Here is a 19289-nt window from a genome sequence, read left to right as displayed (position 1 = left end):
CGGGTGGGCTGATGCGGCAGAGATGCCGCATGCATGACGAGAGCACCCCGAGCTACACCATCGAGTCCTCCAGACTTTGGTGTGGAGAGTCTCCACACCATATGATGACCTGCCGCGGCTTGAAGCGACTCGGGAGGGGGAGCTTGAGCACAGCGACGCGGTATAAAAAGAATCAGGTGCCGTACGAAGGAGAAGGAGCGGAAGGGCGACTAGCCTGCCATCCAGCGCAGCCCCCACGCAGGCAGTACGATAGAGCGACAGTAACTCAACGGAAGCTGAGTGAGATGTGTGCGCATGCGCGTAGAGCGCGGGAGGTGCGCGAGGATGGGGCAGAACAAGAGACAGGCGTGAAGGTATAGAGTGGCTTGTAGTGAAACCGATGCAGACACACGCGCGCATGGTCACAGGTAAGAGGAGGAGTTGAAGCGCAACAAAGAGGGAGGCACAAGCGAATGTAAGGCTCTTGTAGCTGAAGGACGCAGCGTACGCACTGCGCACACCGTCGCATCGGTTGATGTCGGTGCGTGTGCCTCGAATCATCTCGCTGCTAGTGGTACGAGCTTGTGGCCATTTTTGGCCTTACCTTTGTGTACTGGATGCACTCATCAGTGCACACGCGGGCAGAATACAGCGACAGCGGAGAGGACTGAAGCGGAACGCGAAGGCCAGCGCCTTTGCTAAGCATTCACGCGACTGGTCCGACGGAGAGGCGCTTCCCTCATCCGGGACTAAGGCGGTGCATCCGCATGTGCAAGGACAGTACGGGCGAAGCTGGCAAAGGCATCGCCCCGCGTTGCACCGCAGGCCTCGTATCAACCGTTGGGAGATCTCTCTTGCGTTTCTTCGTTGCTGTTAAACACTTCGGCCCTACAAAAGGAAGGTGTAAGGAGCGAATAGAAAACCGGCACAACCACAAACACACACACACATACACAGCCACATGCATACATACCAAACAGAAACCGCGAAGACAAAACGATATGCGCAGCGCGAACACGTCTACCGGAAAGGCAGAGCCCAAGACACATGCGAATTATACGTAAGCACTGCAGAGCAGGCATGAAGGAGGGTGGTGTGTGTGTGTGTGTGTAGGGGGGGGGGACAGGCCTGACGACCTCCCGCGCACAGTCCCAAGTGGCGGTGGCGATGAACTGTATGTAGTCACCGTCAACTTGCCCGTTTCGCTGCCAGCGTGCATGAGTTCAACTCTACTCTACGCACCGATCCTCTCACAGGGTCCACTTCGCATGGCGCGAGGCAACCCTAGGCACACGTGTTACAACCATGTGCTGGCTCAGCCATCTGAGAGCACGACCCCTGCCTCAAACTCCACCCTCCATCCCGAATTGCGCAGGTCGCCTCACAGCGGCTCCCCCACCATGCTGGTTGTCACCCTTGATGCATCGCTCTCGCGGTGACACTCAGGCTCTACCGGCACCATTAGGCAGTTTGAGGGCCAGGCGTGAGAGAATCGGTCGAGAGCCGTTGAAGCTCTGCCCATCACGTGGATGGGCACAGACCTGTTCACAGTCGCAGGTCGCCCCGACGCCACGCCGTCCAGGGCACGGCCGCCCACATCAGCAGGGATGCATCGCACTCGCCTCCCCCTACGTCGTAGGCACCTGGCCCGGTCACCACCTCAAGTGGTTCGGCATTTGGCAGGGATATAGGAGGGCTGCTTTGGCCTCCTCCACCCACACAGAGGGTGCGGGGCCGCTGGGCCCTGAGGTGCCACGCGCGGAGGTGTGTGTCCCTCCTCTGTCATCAGGGGCTCAAATGATGGACTTCCACCGGAGAAAGAGGGGGAGGGGGAGGCCCACTCGCTAACACACACACACACACGTAGTCGTGGTCACCCACCGCAAAACGCCGCCGCCACCGCCACTCACATGTTGTTCAGTACCGCACACAAGGGCCGCAGAAGAATGTGAAGAAGGCCTTCTTTGCGGGCCTCCATCGTAGCGAGTGCGATCAGCAGCAGCACTCGCTCGTCCTGAAGGGTCAAGGCTGTCTGCAGGGCCTCCGCTTCAGCCGCATCGCGGGCTGCCTCGGTGGGGGTGGGGGGTGGCCTATCGCCGTTATCCTGGTGGGCACTGGCCGACTCGATGCCGCCGCGGTGGCCACCCTGTGCGCTGTCCACGACCGACAGCAGCTCGATCTCGCGCTTCAGTTGGTGCGTCACGAGCGACGACTCGGCGCTCATATCAGATGTTTTACCAGTCGGCGGGGTCGTCGGCACGTACCAGCGAACCACCTCGCTGCGAGAGAGCGTCTCTGGCCGCATCGTCAGCACTTGAGCAAACCACTTGGCCGGACGCCGAAGCACCTTATTGATGTCGTTGTAGGAATAGTCCTCCACCATGAAGCCGACCAAGTTCTGCACGTAGAGCTGGAGGGAGCGGAAAGCGTAGGAGGGGTCGTAGTCGGGGCTCATCAGCCCCACACAATCCGCCTTGGTCAGCTGCCGCACCACGTCGAGGTAGCACTCGATTTCTTCATTGAGAAGCGTGGCGGCGCCGGGATAATACTGTTCCATCGACGTCGCCCCCACCTCGTTCCAGGTGAACCGACTGCGCCACAGCGTGGGCGGGTTGGCGGCGGTGGTGCCGCCCTTGATGCGCTGCTCGCTGACCACGTTGTCGTCGCCAGCAAACCTACGGTACACATCCGCGTGCGGAGGTCGTGCTGCTCCGCCGGTCGGGCTACCGCGTTCGTCGCCGCCGCCTCGACCGCCGCTGTTGCAGTGTGAGATGGCGGGGTCGGGACAGCACCCGGCCATGCCGCCAGACAAGACGCCACTGCCGCCGAGAGGCCCGGCAAGGGCGTCCTCAGTCACGGCGCGATGGCCCAGCCGCTCCACCACCTCCAGCGGTAGCAGCGTCATAGCCCACGGCTCTGCTGGCACGAAGAGGCCCATGACGAAGCCGCAGAGCGGCACTACCTGCGCCACGATGGCGACAAGCTGAAACACTTCCGGAACGGTCCAACCGCAGGCCAGCACGTTTCGAATCTCCACCTCACTGAGAGTCCACGGCGTGTGGGCAGCGAGGGCGATGAAGCGCTGGACGGCGCGCAGCCGCGCCGGCGGGCCGTGCGTGATCCAACGCTGGCGTGACTGGCCGCGAAAGCAGCCAGCCACCGACTCGTCACTGTGCCGATGCTTCTGTTGCCGCGGGTACGCCGACGGGCCCGCAAAGTGGGGGCTGTCGTAGTCGTACGCATCCGCGGCATCTCTGCGACTGTACGCCGCATGGCCGCGCGCGCCACCACTGCTGCTGCTGCTGCTGCTCCTGTAGAGGCGACCTTGATGGCCACCACGCAGCGCGCTGCTCCCGTTCCCAGCGCCGCAGTCGTCCTCTTCCACATACTCCTCTAACATCGCCTCCTCCGCGTAGCGCAAGAGCAGAGCCGAAAAGCGCGACACGAGGTACTCGCAGCGGTGCCTGCTCGCTGCCATGACCGCGATCATCAGCCGCATGTCCACCAAGAGCGGGCCGTCCCCGTAAAGGACGTAGTGCAGTGCTGCGTGGTGCGCGCGGAGTACGTCGGGGTATAGGGAGAGAAGCTTGTAGTAGGACGGGCACTCCCCGCCATCGGTGAACACGCCATAGAGAAGCGTCTTGGACGTCGCGAGCTGCTGCACCGGAGGAAGCAGGTGACTTTGAGCGAGCGCGAACAAGAGAGCGCGGCGCCGCTTTGCCGCCTTCGACAAGCGAGTTGGCGCTCCGACAGCAGCGGCCCCTTGCGCGCGCCCCATGGAGGCGACTGATCCGCTGGCCGCTCCCACCACACGGCATGCGCCAGAAAGCGTCGAGGATCCGCTTTGCACACGCCCGTCAGCCGCGTCCTCTTCGCCGTCACCGGTGAGCAAGCGGCGCCCACCAGCACTGGCCCCACCGCCGCGGTGCACGCCGCGGCGCCGTCGCAAAGACGTGTGCACCGTCGACGACGGGGAGCCTGAAATGGCACGGGCGTTGAGGCAGACTTCAGCCGAGACCGCCTCCAACACGGACTTGAGCACCGCCGCGGCGCTGCCGTTGGGGCCCATGTATGCCTCCTCCTCCATGAGCAGGCGCTGCACGGTTGGGAGGGCGGTGGTCGCCGGCAGCGGGCCGCAGTACGCGAGGCACGTGGCGGCGTGCTGCTGTTGAGCGTCCCACCAGCGCTCAGCAGTCATCAAGTGCACCGCGCCAGTGGAGTCGAACCACAGCATCGCATCTTCCGGTCGCATGTGCTGTGTGGTGGGAATGTGTTTGCTCTTGGTGCCGCTTCTGCTACTCGTTGTCGCTATCGAGCCACCGCCACCGCCGACGCCGCAGTGTGGCGGCGGCCCACCAACGGCGGTGCTGCTCGCGCTTGCGTCCGTCGCGGGCACGGCGCGGGACTGCGGCTGCAGCGTTGGCAAGTAGCGCATCAGCTGCTGCCGTGCGATCCAGCCGGTCGCGCAGCACGGCGGCGGCCGCGCAGCAAGCGCATAGGCAATGCAAAGCTGGGCTGCGTACGCAAGAGGGGCACACGGACAACTGCACGCGAGTTGGAGGAGAAACTGCAGCGACGCGGAAGCTGCCTGCTGCACGGCCTCGTCCGCTTTGGCGTCATCCTCGGACGAGAAGCCCGCACCCGCCGCATCATGCATCTTAGCGGTGGATGCGGTAGTGGACAGATGCTCGCCATCAGTGTTAGGAGAGTAGTGGTGGCCAGCGTCGTCCTCACCCTCTACGTCTGCACTGCCAAGCCAAGCGCGACTTGCCGCTGCATCATTGCCGCAGCCGACAATGCCGCGGTACGTGAGGGCAAACACGGCGCAGCGTTGACCCAGCACCAGGAGATCATGGAAGGCCTCGCGCAGCGCTTCTGCCGTTACTCGAGGTGCGGCGGTGCCGCTGCCTGCACCCGAATCGGCGGCTCCGGCGGAGCTAGTGCCCGTTCCATGCACCTGCTCCGCGCCATCTGTTGCTACATGCATGGCACTGGCGCCAGCATCCGGGAGCAAAAGGTTGTCTGCCTTCTCACCTTGCTGCCCGGCCATGGCGGACGCAGCCGGACCAGCTGCGTCAAAGAGCTCCGAAGGGAAGTAGTACGCATCAAAGACAGCCAGCAGCGACGTGACGGCGCTGTCCGGTGCACTCGTTTTGGCCGTGGTTGTTGTAGCCGTCGCCGCCGCCGCAGCAGCAGCAGGGGAGGCAGCTGACGACCCTGCAACCCTGGTAGCCTGCGGAGGCACCCATCGCGTTGCAGCGTCAGCTATCATCGGATTCCCCGCACCCACTGCAGTGGCATCACCCACCGCGGCAAACCCAATCAAGACGTGCGGCCGATGCTGCGTGACAAGATGCGGCAGTTTCTGTGACTCATCGCTTGCAGGCGGTGGCAGCGGCGGCATCGAGAGAGCGGCGGCGCCACTATTCTGGCTGTTGTCATTGTCACCGCCGGCTTTGTTACTTTCGAGATCCAGCTGGCGACCGATGGAGCCACCGTCACCCATCTCCCTTGAAGTCGCTCCAGCTGATCCTGCGGCGGCGGACGCAGACGCCACAACAACGGACGCGTTCAGCGACTCAAAGGCGGCGCTCATTAGCAGCTGAGGACTATGCGCGGCTGCAGCACGCCGGCGGTTCTCTTCGGCTGCCGCGGTCCGCTCCAGCTGCGCGTGCTCCAGCACGAATAGGTGCGAGAGCAGCGTCGCGCTATACCATGTGAAGTCTCGAAACACCGAGGCGGCCGTCGCAGCGTCCCCGACGCGGTTCGAGTGATCCCCACAGTGGCCTCCGCCGGCGTACGGAGACGGCGAAGATGCCGTGATATTCTGCATGATCAGGGAAGAAATCTCAATATGTTTCCAAAGGAAAGCAAACGAAAAGGCTAACAGCCAGCGCGACAGCCTCGCGCGTCAGAGAGAGAGAGGTAAAGGATGTGCACACGCGCGGGAGAGAGGGGATGGGGGCGGCAATCACGAACGGCACCGGCAGAGATCCGAGCGTCCACCAAGCAATGCGAGCAACAACCAAAAAACGGCGAACAACTGCGGCGCCACTTGCCCACACAAGGCCCGGTATCGATAGATGGAGAGGTACCGGAGCGAGTCGCCAAGAGCGGCAGCGACACAGGGCTACGTTTTGCCTGTGCACGCTCGTGTGTTGGTGGGCGTCCTCAGTTGCACAGTACCAACCACAGTGCGTCCGCGTGCGTGTGCGTGTATGTGAGTGTGAGGGGTGAGGGGGTGGAGACAACAAAGGAGAAGAGGCAACTCAGCACGTCAGTGAATCGGAAAGTAGTAAGAGAAAAGAAGGCGAGAAGGATCGGGTGATGCGGCCAGGTGGGATGGGATGGGATGAGATGGGGGGAGGGGCAGCATACAGACACCAACATAAAAAAATTATGGGGAACGGAGAACCAAATACAAGGACCCTCACAGCCAAGACACTGAAAGAGATTTGGTGTGGGGGTGGCGCGGGTCGGAGGCAGGAGTCAGGAGGCAGGAGGCAGGACACCTGCAGACGGCGCACACGCTCACCCAAAAAGACGCAGCGAGATCGATAAAGAAGGAGAGCCGAACAGAAAAGTGGAGAAGGAGGGAGGGTGGGTGGGGGGGGCCGAGGCCGGCTGGATACCAACTCACGGACCACCCACACCCACACACACGGAACACAAAGCTCAAGCGTCTTTCCTGACGTGCTCGATATTAAAACAACTAACGCACGCATGCACACAAAAAGCACCTAGAGAGACCGCGGAGCCCCAACAGCAACACAAGAGGAGACGGTAGGGGTAGGGGAAGGGGGTAGTCTTGTGGTCGGAGCGGGGGGGTGCGAGAGCGATGAAAAGCCTCACGGTGTCCAGCACAGGCCCACTCTACAAGACCTCGTCTAGTATCTGCTGGTGAGTGTAACAGTTATTGTTATATGTATATATATATGTACAATGAGAGAAGGGGTGAAGATGATCTTTCCCTTGTGCACGTGTGTGTGCGTGCGTGTATGTCTGTCTGCCTGCACCCCGCCCCGAAAGAATGCCGAGGAAGAGGAGGAGCGGAGAGGTTAGAGAGCAGACCAAGTGAAGAACGGAGGGAGGGGGGAGAAAGCGAAAGCCACCGAGGTTGCACAATACACTGTGTGTGTGAGAGAGAGGGGCCGGCGGAGAGAGGAGGATGTTGCGAACCAGTGTGGGGCGAGAGCGCCAAGAAGCATGGCGACGTCGGGAGGGTGTGGAGGAGGAGGGCGGAAGGCGAGGCCTGCTACTCCAGCATATTCGTGAGCGTTGGTGCGCACACTTGCCGTCTGTTTCTGTGACTTGTCTGCTTCTACGCCTTGTTTGTCTTGAGGGTGAGGGCCTCGGGGCGAATTATTTTTCCTTTCTGTTGCTGAGAAAGTTAAAGGAACACACACACACACACACACAGACACGCAAAGAGAGAGATGTGACCACATCACAGCCGTCTCTCGCACACACATATACATATGTGTGTGTGGGAGGGGGGTGGGTGGGTGCGGGACTGAGAGATGGGAACCATAAAAGAAGTGGGGAGGAACGAGCGTACAATGCGATGTGCGTGCTGAAAAGAAACTTTTTTTCGTTCTTGCGCATCGGTCAGTCTGTACGTGTGTGGATGTCGGCATGCACATGATAACGGGATAGAGAGAGAGAAGCGGGAGGGGGAGGAGGGGTGGGCGAAGAGCCCAAAGAAATATAAATAAATATATACTATGAGCAAGTCGGACAACGACAGGAGCGACACCATCCAGCAAAACGAAAAAAAAAAACAGTGCGAAGAAAAGGCAAGAGAGGGGGCATCGTCGTGAATGCAGTTGACATAGAGGAATAGCCACATGCACATATCCAAAAACGTGTGGCACAACGAACAACAACAAAAGGGAAATGGACAAGAGAAATGAGGAGAGGCACGGCGTGGGGAGAGGGCGAAGAAAACACCACCGCCACACAAGCATACACCACTGACCAAGGATACCGTGAGAAGGCAGCGGCGGGGCGGTTGTGGGGAGGGCGGGACGAGCCGACAGCGCTGAACGGAGAGGAGTGAAAACGAGGGGCGGGCGGTGGGGAGGAGGAGATCGGAAATGACCTGGAGGGAGCCAAAAGTATCGTGCCATGTGTGCGTGGGTGCAGGAGTGCTGAACGCAGCAACAACAAACAAGCAAAGAGAGAGAGGTTGCTGCACAGCCAACACAGTGGAACTGCGCGTAGGTGACTGCGAGATGATGATGATGATGTGCACACGCGCGCTCTCTCTGCTTCTTTGTTTGTTTGGTATGAAGCACACGCACACGGACTCGATCTCTCCCCCTCTCTCTACACCCACAGCGCCTTCCTGGGCTTCGTCTTGAGCGACCAAGATGCAACGCTACAACACATCCAAAATTTTGTCTCTGCCGGCATAACCGTCGAACCACCCGCCCACCTCCCTTTCCAACCTTCTGCGTGTTCACTTCTGGTGCTTGGCAGACTATAGCATAAACAAAGAAGCACAAAATATTTTAGAGAACAAGGAGAGTCGCCCACGTCGGAGTGCGAGAGCTGCTTGTTCATTCTGTTCGCGTGAGTATGTGTGCGAGTGCACGCCTATCCTTGCCACCTTCCAGCGACCTCTTCCTTGATGGAGGTGTGCGAGTATGAGGCGCGGGCCTGTGAGTGAGAGTGCGCAAGCAGCTGGCTTGACCCAGCTGGTTCCTTGTACAGGTAGAAGACTGAGCACACACACACACGCACGCACGCCGATCCACCAACGCAAAGCATAGAACTAACAGAAAACAACGGAAGTACTAAGCCAAGGTGATTCCACATCTGAGTCACACATGACCACGAAACAGCAAACAGAAGCCCTGCGGGCGGCAGCAACGCAAAGGAATAGCCGACAGCAGCGCCAAAAGAAGCTGTGCACACGCACACACATGCATATATATATATATATACATATATAGCTGACATGTACATCCTTGTACCCAACGGCAAAACAAAACGGAACAACAACAACGACGATGTGCGAAAACAAAAAGCACGCGCGTGACTATGAACGAGAGGGTGCGCGTGCGTGCATGTGTGTTTGTGTGCGTGAAGTAGGGAGGGGAAGGGGGGGGTGCTCGAAGGTTGCACGAGGGAGGAGGGGGAAGGGGACAGCGGTGCTGAAGGAGACGACGGCGACAGGGCCGCAGTCGACATCAACTACACGTGCTCCTCCTCACAAAAACAGAAAAAGAAAGAGACCAAGACAGGGGACGGATGTGTGTGTATGTAGCGTGGCGTGTGTGTGTGGTGGTGGGGGGGGGGCTGGGAAGAGTAGGAAGAGTTAGTCACAATGGGAAGAGAAGGGAGACAAACAGCACAACTTGGACATACATGCACACACACACACGCATCCCCATCCACAGATACAGGCGCAGACATACATACAGCTCCCTACTGACATGTAATAGCAGGAGAGACGCGGCGAATACAAAAATGGCGAGCTAGCTATCACAGAATGCCGTTGCAGGGGGGTGGGAAAGTGAGGCAGCAAAACAGGGACAGTGCAGAGGTGTGCGCCGGAAGCGCGGGGTGAGGGGTGGTGGCAGTGACGGTGGCGGGGATGTGTGCGGACGACGCGGCATGTGACACACGCCCACACGCAAATGTCAAAAAGACATGCCAAAGGGAAAAGGGCGACCGCAGGCCATGGGAAGGATGTGCGCGAAGCCACGTGCAATGACGACGAGGAGGGGTCCACACGGGAGGGGGTGAAGATGCACGTCGAGAGACCCGCACGTACGCACGCAAAGATTGGGGGAGGGAAGAGACGGGCTCGGGGGAAATATATTGGTTCCTTGCCGACACAGCAGCCCCCCCCCCCCAAGTCGGAACGATGACAACAGGATGAGCGGGATGATAGGTAAGGTTGACAAGGACCGACATATCATGTCGCTCACACTTTCTATGGGCCTCATTCCCCTTCCCGATCTTCTCCGTGATCTGCCACACCTTACGTGGAGAGTAGCCTCGGATTCCAGTCAATCTGGAACCAAGGGTGGTTGATGACATCCTCCATTGAGATGCGCTTGCGCGGGTCGACGGTCAGCATGCGCGCGACTAGGTCCTTGGCAGGGTCGCTGATGTGGCGGATCATTTGATAGTCGCCCCGCTCGATCTTGCCAAGAAGGACGTTCATGTTCCGATCCTCGAAGGGCAGACGTCCTGCCAGCATCACGTACAGCACCACGCCGCAGCTCCAGATGTCCGCCGAGAGTCCGTTGTAGCCGCGCTCCATGAGCACCTCTGGTGCAACGTAGTTTGGCGTGCCGCAGATGGTCTGCAGCAGCACATCCTGCTGGAGGTTGCTGAGTCCGAAGTCCGAAATCTTCAGTGTGCCGTTTGCGTCGAGCAACAGGTTCTCCGGCTTCAGGTCGCGGTGAGCGAAGCCCTTCGAGTGACAGTAGTACATGCCCGCGATGAGCTGGTGGAAGTACCGACGCGCCGTCGGCTCGTCGAAGCGCTTGGCGGCTACAATTTTGTCAAACAGCTCGCCGCCTGTGACCAGCTCGAGGACTAAGTAGTAATGGTTAGAGGACTGAAGCACCTCCTGGAGCTTCACCACGTTCTGCTGGCGCAAGCTGCGCATGATGGCGACTTCGCGGAGCATCTGGTCCTCCATGTTCTCCTTCTTTAGGCGGCGCTTGTCCACGATCTTGATGGCCCATGTGCGGCCTTGCGGATCGGTGCCCAGTCGCACCTTCGAGAAGTTGCCGGAGCCGATCTGCTTGCCCAGCGTGTACTGGCCCACCATGACAGATGGGTCCATGGTTGCTGTTGCCTGTAGTTGCTTGTTCGTGTATGTGGCTTTGATGACTGTCCTCGACGACGTTACTCAAACATGTGAAGAGGAGGGGGAGAGTATGAGAAGGTGTCGTAGTGATGATGGCGCCGACGAAACAGTTCTCGAGAGAGGCCCAGGAGGAGAGCTTGCGTTCGCACGCACAAGCCCGGGAGAGTGCACGAGAATAGAAACGCAAAGAGCGAGTGAGACACTGCGAGGAAATGAAGGTGTGTGAACGGAGGCGCCAGGCGACCAAAGAAAAGCGCATAGGTCAAACACGTTGCCGCGGAGCGTAGCAGCGCGGAACGCGTGGCAAAACCGATGGAGAAGAGAGGGCGAGTGGGGGAGGGTAGGTGACTGTCGCAGCACAAGAAGGCAGCCAACGTGGGCGCCGCATTGTGTGCCATGCAAGCAAACTCGCGCGGGTGCTAAGCAAAGTGCAACGTGGCACACATGCAGATCCATGCCGACTCGCCCACGCATACAGCTCAAGAGCAGAAGACCTTCGCATACGTGTCGGCGCTTCGCCCTCGTTTTGCCGTGGCATGGACTGGTCGAGTCGGGCTGCAGCGAAGCGGAAAGGGGGGTGGCGTTCAACGGGGAAGGGGAGCGTGTGGCAGAGAGAGAGAGAGACAGAGCAAATCAACGTTGCGTGACTATCCACGCATCCGCGTGCATACAAGCGTGTAACGTCATCGAGTGCGCTCCTCTCTGTTCGCAGCGGCGGCACCCGCAAGTAGATATGCACGCGAGGCGGCCCGCTCCGCGAGGATGCGGCGCACAACGTCGTCCATCACTACGCCCTCCTCGACATCAGGCCATTGCCCTTTCAGTGGGGTGCTGCGCTGCACATCGTGAATGGCGCTGCGATGCATCACCTGCTGCCGGAGCGCTCGCCGCGTATCACGCCAGAGGCGCAGCGTCGCATCCGTGTCAGCGAGCAGAGGCGCTGATGCAGTGCTTTGCGCAGCAGCTTTCCAGTCCATCGGCGAGGTGCTACTCGAGGGCGAGGTCTCGAGGTCGTGCAGACGTCTCTGCAGACGAGTGCACAGTCCCTCTTGCAAGTCGCGCAGACTGCAGTTGTTCACGTCACGGCAGCGATAATCTGCGCCGGGTCGCGGTTGGCTCGCTTGCTGGGACTCCGTAAGCGAAGAGGCTGCGCTCTGCGCCGTGGCAGGAAAACGCGCGCAAGGGTTCCCGGCTCGGTGCGCTGCTGTCGAGTAACGCCCAGCACGGCGGTGCATGGCCGCTTCAGGCCCCCGGCTGAAGAAACCCGAGGAGAAGAGCGACGACAGTGATGACCGACACGGCGGCGAGTCAGGCCGGCGCTGCGTGTCAGCGATTACATCAGCATCGGTCGTGCAGTGAGCGCTACTGGAGTAGCTCTCGCGCCTCTCGTGCACTCTTGCCAGCGGCTGCTGCTGAGGTGCCGAGACCCGGTGACACCACCGAGGGGGTTCGCTCAGATCGACCGCCCTTGCCGGGGAGGTGGGGCAGTGGCGAGAAAGAGCCGCAAGATTGCTGTTGCTAGGCGTGCCGCTTGTCATAGATGGACGCGCTGCAGATGCACGCGGTGCACGCGGCGGCTCCATCTCAGAGCGCGCGTGTGGGGCAGGAGAGGTGTACGATGACGACGAAGGATACCGCAGGCGAAAATGAGTCTGGAACGGCGAAGCAGCGTCGCTCCGAACTAGATCCTGATGCACTTTATGCGACGGGGGATGCCACGGAGTCCATGCAGACCGCCATGCACGAGTGGGCGACAACTTTGCACAGCCACCCCTCTCTGCTGCCGAGGCGTGCGTTACGCCGGCTTTTCGGTGTCCGCCTTCGCCATCCTCCGCGGTTTCGTCGTACAACCTGCGGTCGCCGTGTGCCGCTACTGCGACGGGCGTCTCCCTGTCGGCCTCCAATGAGCGAGCCAACATGGGCCAGTATTCCTCTCGAGTAACACCTGCTTCGCTCTCCTCTTCCGATGCGCGGCGTGCCGGCCGCTGCTGCTGCCGCGGTGACGTCGCCGGCGACTGTGAAGCAGAGGTAAAAAGGGGGTGCCACGGTGACTCCGCCGCCGCCACAGAGGAAGCGGCCGGTGTGCGAGCGAGCACATCATGCGCCAGTGGCGACGGAGAGCGACATGCAAGAGGGCGGGGTGGTGGCCTCACCGAGGGAGCGGCTTTCAGGGGCCACTTGGCAGCTGCCGCACGCGGTTGCGGATGCGGGCGCTTCAAAGCAGAAATGGAGCCGTCCGCTTGAGAGTCACCGAGTTGTCGCCTCTTCGCTTCCTGGTGAGACAGGAGCAGCAGCGCACTCTTCGTGGGCCGCACCTGCGGCGCCTTGGAAGGTGGTTTGCGGTTGCAGATGCTATCGATGTAGGCTCGCATCCGGAATGACAAGGGCGGTGGGAGCAGCGGGAACCAGAACGACAATAAGGAGGAAGCGACTGCGTGGCAGCACCGCGATGATGGAGGACTGAAAGGAGGCAGGTGGATAGAGAGGAAGCACAGAGCTAGACGCAACGCACCAAGCGAAAAAAAAAGCGGTATACGATGCTGTGAAGGCTTCGCTGGTTGACGCCTAGCACAGACAAGGGAGAGTCAGGGGCTTGATCTAAGAAGAAAAACAAGTAACACAAGGAGAGTGTAACAGCGGTGGCAGCGTTCTCGCTGCTCATGCACATGAACAGAGATCTATGGGTGCGCGGCATCAAGTGGAATGCACACGTTCGAAAGCATGCTTGGAGCGATGCAGACGACAAGAAGAGATGCCGCTGCCTTTCCGTCGCCGAAGAAAAGGAAAACAGTGTACGCAAGAGGAGTATGGAGCGCACGAGAAGCGACACCACACGCAAATATGCGCTTATCAAGCGTAGAGGGAGGGAGAAGTGATAACGCCGAGAGAAGACGGAGGCATGCGCTGAGTAGAGAAAGAGAGAGCTATACATAGACCGATTCAGATGCGTCGAACTCTTGACAGCGACACGGTCGCACGCGAGAGTGGTTCGCATATTCCTCAACCCTCCCTCTCCCGCCCCACCTCGCCCGGCGTGTGTGCGTCCGAAACGCGTGCTGCAGCGCGCGTGGAGATAACAGAACAGCGGCATCCGGACCGCCACAAGGAGATGACAGAGTTTTGCAAGCATCTCTGTCTGCCTCTATCCGACTTTTTGAGGGGCTTTCATGTCGAAATCACTTGAAATAATGACAGCACCACACAATATCAGGAAGATCACTTGGAGGAGGAGGAGTCCCCGACAGACAGCCACCCATCCACGCGTATTTGATGGCACATTCGTGCCACCATATGATGACTCGCTCTCTCACCCTTCCACCTGGTCTGCCTGCTTAGCGTTTTCGCCCGCTCCCTCTCTGATCGAATCGACGTCGTTGCTCAGATGCGATCAAGAGATAGAGAGGCAAGCACATAGAGCGAGAGGGATGGTGCCCAGCACATAGATGCACGCACGTCAATGCCCGTGGGGCTTCGCCCTCCTCCCGTCTCCATCTCCGCTGATATACATGGTGTAGCGCGGAAGTGTACGAAACAAGAAAAGTACGAAAACGAAAGAGTGAGTGGGTTGCCTTAAGCTCAGGGTTGGCTCGCCAGGGACAAGGAGGAGGGGGGGGGATCTGCTGGTTTCGCGCTCCCGTTGCTTGCTGGAGTTTCCTCTAGCGTCATATATGATCACGAGATGTCCGTGCGTGCTTCGCTCCTTTCGACTGCACCACACGCCTCTCCCTCGCATCGCCGCCACCGCGCAGTGCCAACGTCCCTCTTCGCCCATGAAAAAGCGCACACACGAACCCCACCCATCTCTGCAGCCACACATGACGGCCATCTCTTCTACTCATGCGAGAACGCGACGAGAACGCAGTGAGAGAGGTGCAGATAAGAAGGGGAGCGGCGGACGGGGAAGCATGGTGGCACTGGAGAAGACGAGAGAGAGGGAGCGTTGAGGGGCGAGAACGGAGGAAAGGGCGCTGTATTGAGAAGCACATCAACGCACACACATACGCCAAGGATACACACACCTGCACACACACCTGCACACACACCTACACACACACACACACATACACTTGAAAAGAAAGTAACAGAAAACATAGCCGTTACGAGTTGGACGGAGGTGGCAGAGAAGGGCCGAAAACAAAAAGAAGGAAAGAGAGAAACGCAAGACGAGGCGGTGAGGAGGGGAGGATGCAATCGATGTGACCGTCTCGCCGCCGCCGCCCCACCCGGCCTTCGCTCGCTCGCTCGCTCGCTCTCTCTTCTGCGCTGGTGTGCGTTCATTCTTCTTGGGTTTCGGTCCATCTAAGGCACTCTCCTAGTATAGAGACGGTGATGCTCGTCTTTCGGTTGTTTCGCTTCGCTCCCCAATGCTGGTTGTTATTGCCGCCTCCGCCGATGCGGCTGCGCCGTCGTAGCCGACACAGCACGCACACATGCGCCTACACACCCACGCGCGCCGGCAAGGCAAATACTGTGGACCATGGCGAACAAGCAACACCGAGCGAAAAGCGAAAACGAAAGGCTGAAGCAACGACCGCGACATCCTCGACGAACTCTCCCTGATGATGACAGCGGAGAGAGACAGACAGACAAGCATCCGCTTCCCTTGAGCCCTATTAGAGAGTAAATTCGGTTTTAAACGAAGGAAACCTTTTTCGCCCTCGTTGCGTGGCGCCAGAGAGGCACGCGCATCCCCGTCTCGGCGCACCGGCACCGCCGCAACAATAAAAACAAAACAACAAAGAAACAGACGGGACGTCACCGACAAGAAAAGAGCGTACAGATGCGCACACGCTCGCTCACATCCGGTTCACGCGCCGCGCCATGCGCTGATGCGAAGGGGGTGCTGGACAAGCCAAAGACGCCGAAAACCCTCAACAACAAGAGAAGCATCTGCGACTCGCCCAGACTCTGGCCTGCCTAATAGATGCGCTGCGGCTTGCCCATCGTCGACTTGATGTACGCCGACTTCAGGTTCTGCCAGTTCTTCTTCAGCAGCGACACGAGGAAGTTGATCGCCATCGTGACGTTCTGGCGGAGCTGCTCCTCGCTCATCTCCATGTGGCCGACGCAGGTGCCGAGGCACAGCACCTTCTTTAGCTGGAACTTCACGGTCGAGCGTAGCTCCACGATCTTGTCTGTGAGCGACTCGCTGGGCGAGCACACCGTAGGGAACTTGCCCATACGGTGCATGTGCGGGCCCACAAGACGCGGCACAGTCTTGATGATCGACTCAGAGCACAGGAAGGCGTCGTACTGGTTGCACATCTTCTTCACCAGCTTCTTGTTCTTGTTGAGCTTCTTCAGATCCTCCTGGTTCATGGTCGGCACACCTTCCTTCTTGGCGATGTCCTCGTGCACGAGGTCGCACAGCAGGCACACCGTCATGCGCGGGCGGCACACATTCGGCAGCTTCAGGGAACCAGAGAAACGCTTGTCTTTCTGGGGGTCGTAGTTCTTCAGGTTGACCTGCAGATCGACGCTCTCCTTGAACTTGCGCTCCTTGTCCACCTTCAGGACGGCCTGGATGGCCTCCACCAGGGTTTGCGGGGCGATCTTGGACATGCTGGTGACGTGGCAGATGTACGCGCCTGTGACTACGAATGCGTGGGCAGGTGCGTGCGCCGCTGACAGCGAGCAGCAAGCGAATAAGCGAGGGCGAGAAAGACAAGCAAACAAACAACGCGAAGCGTTCTTAGTGGATTACAGGGAAGGGAGGAAACGTGGAAAGCACAAAAACAAAACAACAACGGGGGCTTTGGGCGGATGGGAAGGGAGGGAAGGGTTCTGCAAGGAGCTACACTGGACTCTGCTACTTCTGGATTCTTATCAGTATGCGGTGTGCGTTGTGGCTCTCTTCATGAGCGTTTTCTGTGGCGCGAAAGGCAACTGTGTGTGTGTGTGTGTGTGTGTGTGTGTGTGTGTGTGCGTGCGCGCGTGAAAGGTATGGGGAGAGAGACAGTGCGAGGGCGGGAGGGGGGGGGAGTAGATGCACAGCAGAGGGAGAAAGGGACAGGATGACGGCGAGTCAGCGGGTGCGCGCATCGCTCAGCGGGTTCTCTTCTGCCTTTCGCAGGCATCGAAGAGGTGCATGTCCCGCCGATCATGATCGGCAGGCGAGCAAGTGATGATGGGGGATAAGCACACACGCAAGCACGCGCCCAGGTACGCGAGTCTGCATATGGAGGCGATCGTGGGTTTTGTGAAGTAATGGAGAAAGGGAGGGGGGGGGTATGTGCTTTGCAGGAATAACTTGACAAGAGGCGGCGCTGCCTGAAGGAGCGACACACAGACAGACAAGAGAGGATGCGCGTGTGCGCGCATGCACATTTGGGATGAGGCGGGAGGCTCGATGGAGGGGAGGGGGAGGGGGGAAGGTGAGGGAGAGAAGAGAATGAAGTGCCTTGAGCGCAACGCATCACGCATGCACTTCACGCACGCCCTCTGGATTCTCCTCCTGACGTGTGAACACCTGCCTTCGCCTTGCCTCGCCTTTCTTCACCCTCCTCCACTCCTCTTCGCTGTCGCACACTTACTCTTCTCCTGTGCTCAGCGTCTACACTGCCGCGCAACACACGAATAGACACACCAGCCAACCACGCACGTGCAGGTGTGCAAGCCCACACACACACACACACACACACGGACGCATACACATACACGTACACCCGCTTCGTACAACAAAACAAACGCCACATGCCGAGCAACGACGCTGACGACTGCGATGACAGCGAAGTAAGGCAGCAGTAAAGGCAAAAATAACAACAAAAGCAAAGAACAGCTATACGCGCGTGCGCCACCTCCGACGCCTGAGGTTGTGTTTGCAGCGCGTGCGTCTGATGCGTTGTGTGGGGAAAACACCCGCAAGCAATGAGCGCAGCCCAACGAGAGAAGAACAAGCGCACACGTAGGCGAGCAAAGAAGCCCTTCATTTGCTGTCCTTCTCACCTCATCACTATTAATACACTCCCGCAATGCTCGGTGTCGCCACCGCTGCCGCCGCAGGGCCAACGGTCGCGGTGATCTCGGCGTAGCTGCCAGTCACCTCGATGACCTTGTGCACAATGTCCTCCACCGTCGGCGTCGATGGCCGCGGGCCCCAGAGCTCCTCAATGTCGCGAGTCGACAGCTCCTTCTTCTCCAGTAGCGCCTTCACCATAATCTCCATTTTGTCCTTGTGACGCTTGACGATGTCCACGGCGGTGGAGTGGGCGGCTGCAAGCAGCTTCTGCGCCTCCAGTTCAGCGCGGTACTGGGCTTCGTTGGAAAAGGTCGTGAAGTCCCGCCCTGCTTGAGTGTAATCAGGGTGGTACGACAGCAGCCCCGTGTGTGTGCTCATGCCAAACGCCAGCATCTGCTTGAGCGCCACGTCAGTGGCCCGCTGTAAGTCGTCCATCGCACCGGCTGACACGTCGCCTAGCATCACCTCCTCTGCGGCGCGGCCGCCGAGCATGACCACCATGTCGGCGAAGAGCGTCGCGTTTGTTTGATATTCGTGAAACTCAGTCCCGGCGCGCTGCGTGTAGCCCATCGCGTGCCCGCGCGGGGTGACGCTGATCTTCAGCACTTTCTGCACAACCGGTAGCATCCACGCCGTCAGAGCGTGACCGGCTTCGTGAATCGCGGTGCGGCGAGCCGATTGGTCGCTCTGGCGATTGCGGTGCTTGCGGCCCATAAGCGTGTTGTCCAGTGCCTCCAGCAGATCCGGCAGCTGCACAAGCGGCTTACCGGCTATTCCGCTCTGCAGCGCCGCCTCGTTTACGACCGTGGCCACCGTGGCCGGCGACAGCCCTGGCGTGAGGTCCGCAAGCTGGTCTGCCAGCGCCTTGTTGCTCACGCTAGTGTCTAGCGCCAGCTCCTTGCCGCCCTCATCCTTTGTGCGGCCGTTTGGGTCACCAGTGCAGATGCGGTTAAGATAGTGCTCGAAGAGCTCGCGACGCGCGGAGAGGTCGGGCATCTCAATGGCAATTTTTCGGTCGAAGCGGCCCTCACGCAGCAGCGCCTTGTCGATGTTGTCCTGGAAATTCGTGGCCGCCAGCACAACAATGGGATCGGCGCTCGTGCTGAGCCCATCCAACTCAGCGAGCAGCTGGTTGATGGTGCGGTTCTCCTCGCTGCTGACGGAGCCGCCCTGCTTGCCAGCGCGGGAGCCGATGGCGTCGATTTCGTCGATGAAGATGATCGCCGGCGCGGCCGCCCGCGCTTCCTCGAAGAGCTCGCGCACCCGCTTTGGGCCACTGCCACCTATGAGCTCAATAAAGTCCGCACCGTTGCAGCTGAAGAAAGCCACATTCGCTTCACCGGCGACGGCCTTGGCCAGCAGTGTCTTGCCTGTGCCGGGCTCCCCCGTCAGCAGACACCCCTTCGGCAGTCGCGCCCCGAGCCGAGTGAACTTGTTCGGCTCTGTGAGGAAGTCGACGTACTGGCGCACCTCGGCCTTCGCCTCCGGGATGCCGACAACGTCGGAGAACCTTGTACCTTT

At 59.7% G+C, this 19289-nt stretch overlaps 5 protein-coding genes across 5 annotated transcripts in view; all 5 read right to left on the bottom strand.

Annotated features, from left to right (window-relative positions):
* Positions 1–1885: 1885 nt before the first annotated feature.
* Positions 1886–5812, bottom strand: LINJ_18_0660 (conserved hypothetical protein; the record flags this gene model as incomplete). Its single annotated transcript, XM_001464845.2, has 1 exon — positions 1886–5812. The coding sequence occupies one exon, from the start codon at positions 5810–5812 to the stop codon at positions 1886–1888; it is 3927 nt and encodes a 1308-aa protein (XP_001464882.2).
* A 4158-nt stretch (positions 5813–9970) lies between these two features.
* LINJ_18_0650 (putative serine/threonine kinase-like protein) lies at positions 9971–10786 on the bottom strand (the record flags this gene model as incomplete). Its single annotated transcript, XM_001464844.1, has 1 exon — positions 9971–10786. The coding sequence occupies one exon, from the start codon at positions 10784–10786 to the stop codon at positions 9971–9973; it is 816 nt and encodes a 271-aa protein (XP_001464881.1).
* A 707-nt stretch (positions 10787–11493) lies between these two features.
* LINJ_18_0640 (hypothetical protein, unknown function) lies at positions 11494–13182 on the bottom strand (the record flags this gene model as incomplete). Its single annotated transcript, XM_001464843.1, has 1 exon — positions 11494–13182. One exon carries the CDS (start codon positions 13180–13182, stop codon positions 11494–11496), a length of 1689 nt encoding a protein of 562 aa, XP_001464880.1.
* A 2545-nt stretch (positions 13183–15727) lies between these two features.
* Positions 15728–16372, bottom strand: LINJ_18_0630 (putative 60S ribosomal protein L10a; the record flags this gene model as incomplete). The annotated part of the gene is made up of 1 exon (XM_001464842.1): positions 15728–16372. The coding sequence occupies one exon, from the start codon at positions 16370–16372 to the stop codon at positions 15728–15730; it is 645 nt and encodes a 214-aa protein (XP_001464879.1).
* A 1393-nt stretch (positions 16373–17765) lies between these two features.
* The window catches only part of LINJ_18_0620 (metallo-peptidase, Clan MA(E), Family M41), a gene marked incomplete at both ends in the record, with an annotated part of 1797 nt that continues 273 nt past the window's right edge, over positions 17766–19289 (bottom strand). The window contains one exon of the mRNA XM_001464841.1: positions 17766–19289. This exon is cut by the window's right edge and continues 273 nt beyond it. Coding sequence (XP_001464878.1) covers positions 17766–19289 — 1524 coding nt within the window.

This window comes from Leishmania infantum, chromosome 18, assembly GCF_000002875.2.
Source record: "Leishmania infantum JPCM5 genome chromosome 18".
NCBI classification, from domain to species: Eukaryota; Euglenozoa; class Kinetoplastea; order Trypanosomatida; family Trypanosomatidae; genus Leishmania; species Leishmania infantum.
The sequence above is the reverse complement of the archived record's forward strand: the minus strand, read 5'-3'. Positions and strand labels throughout refer to the sequence as shown.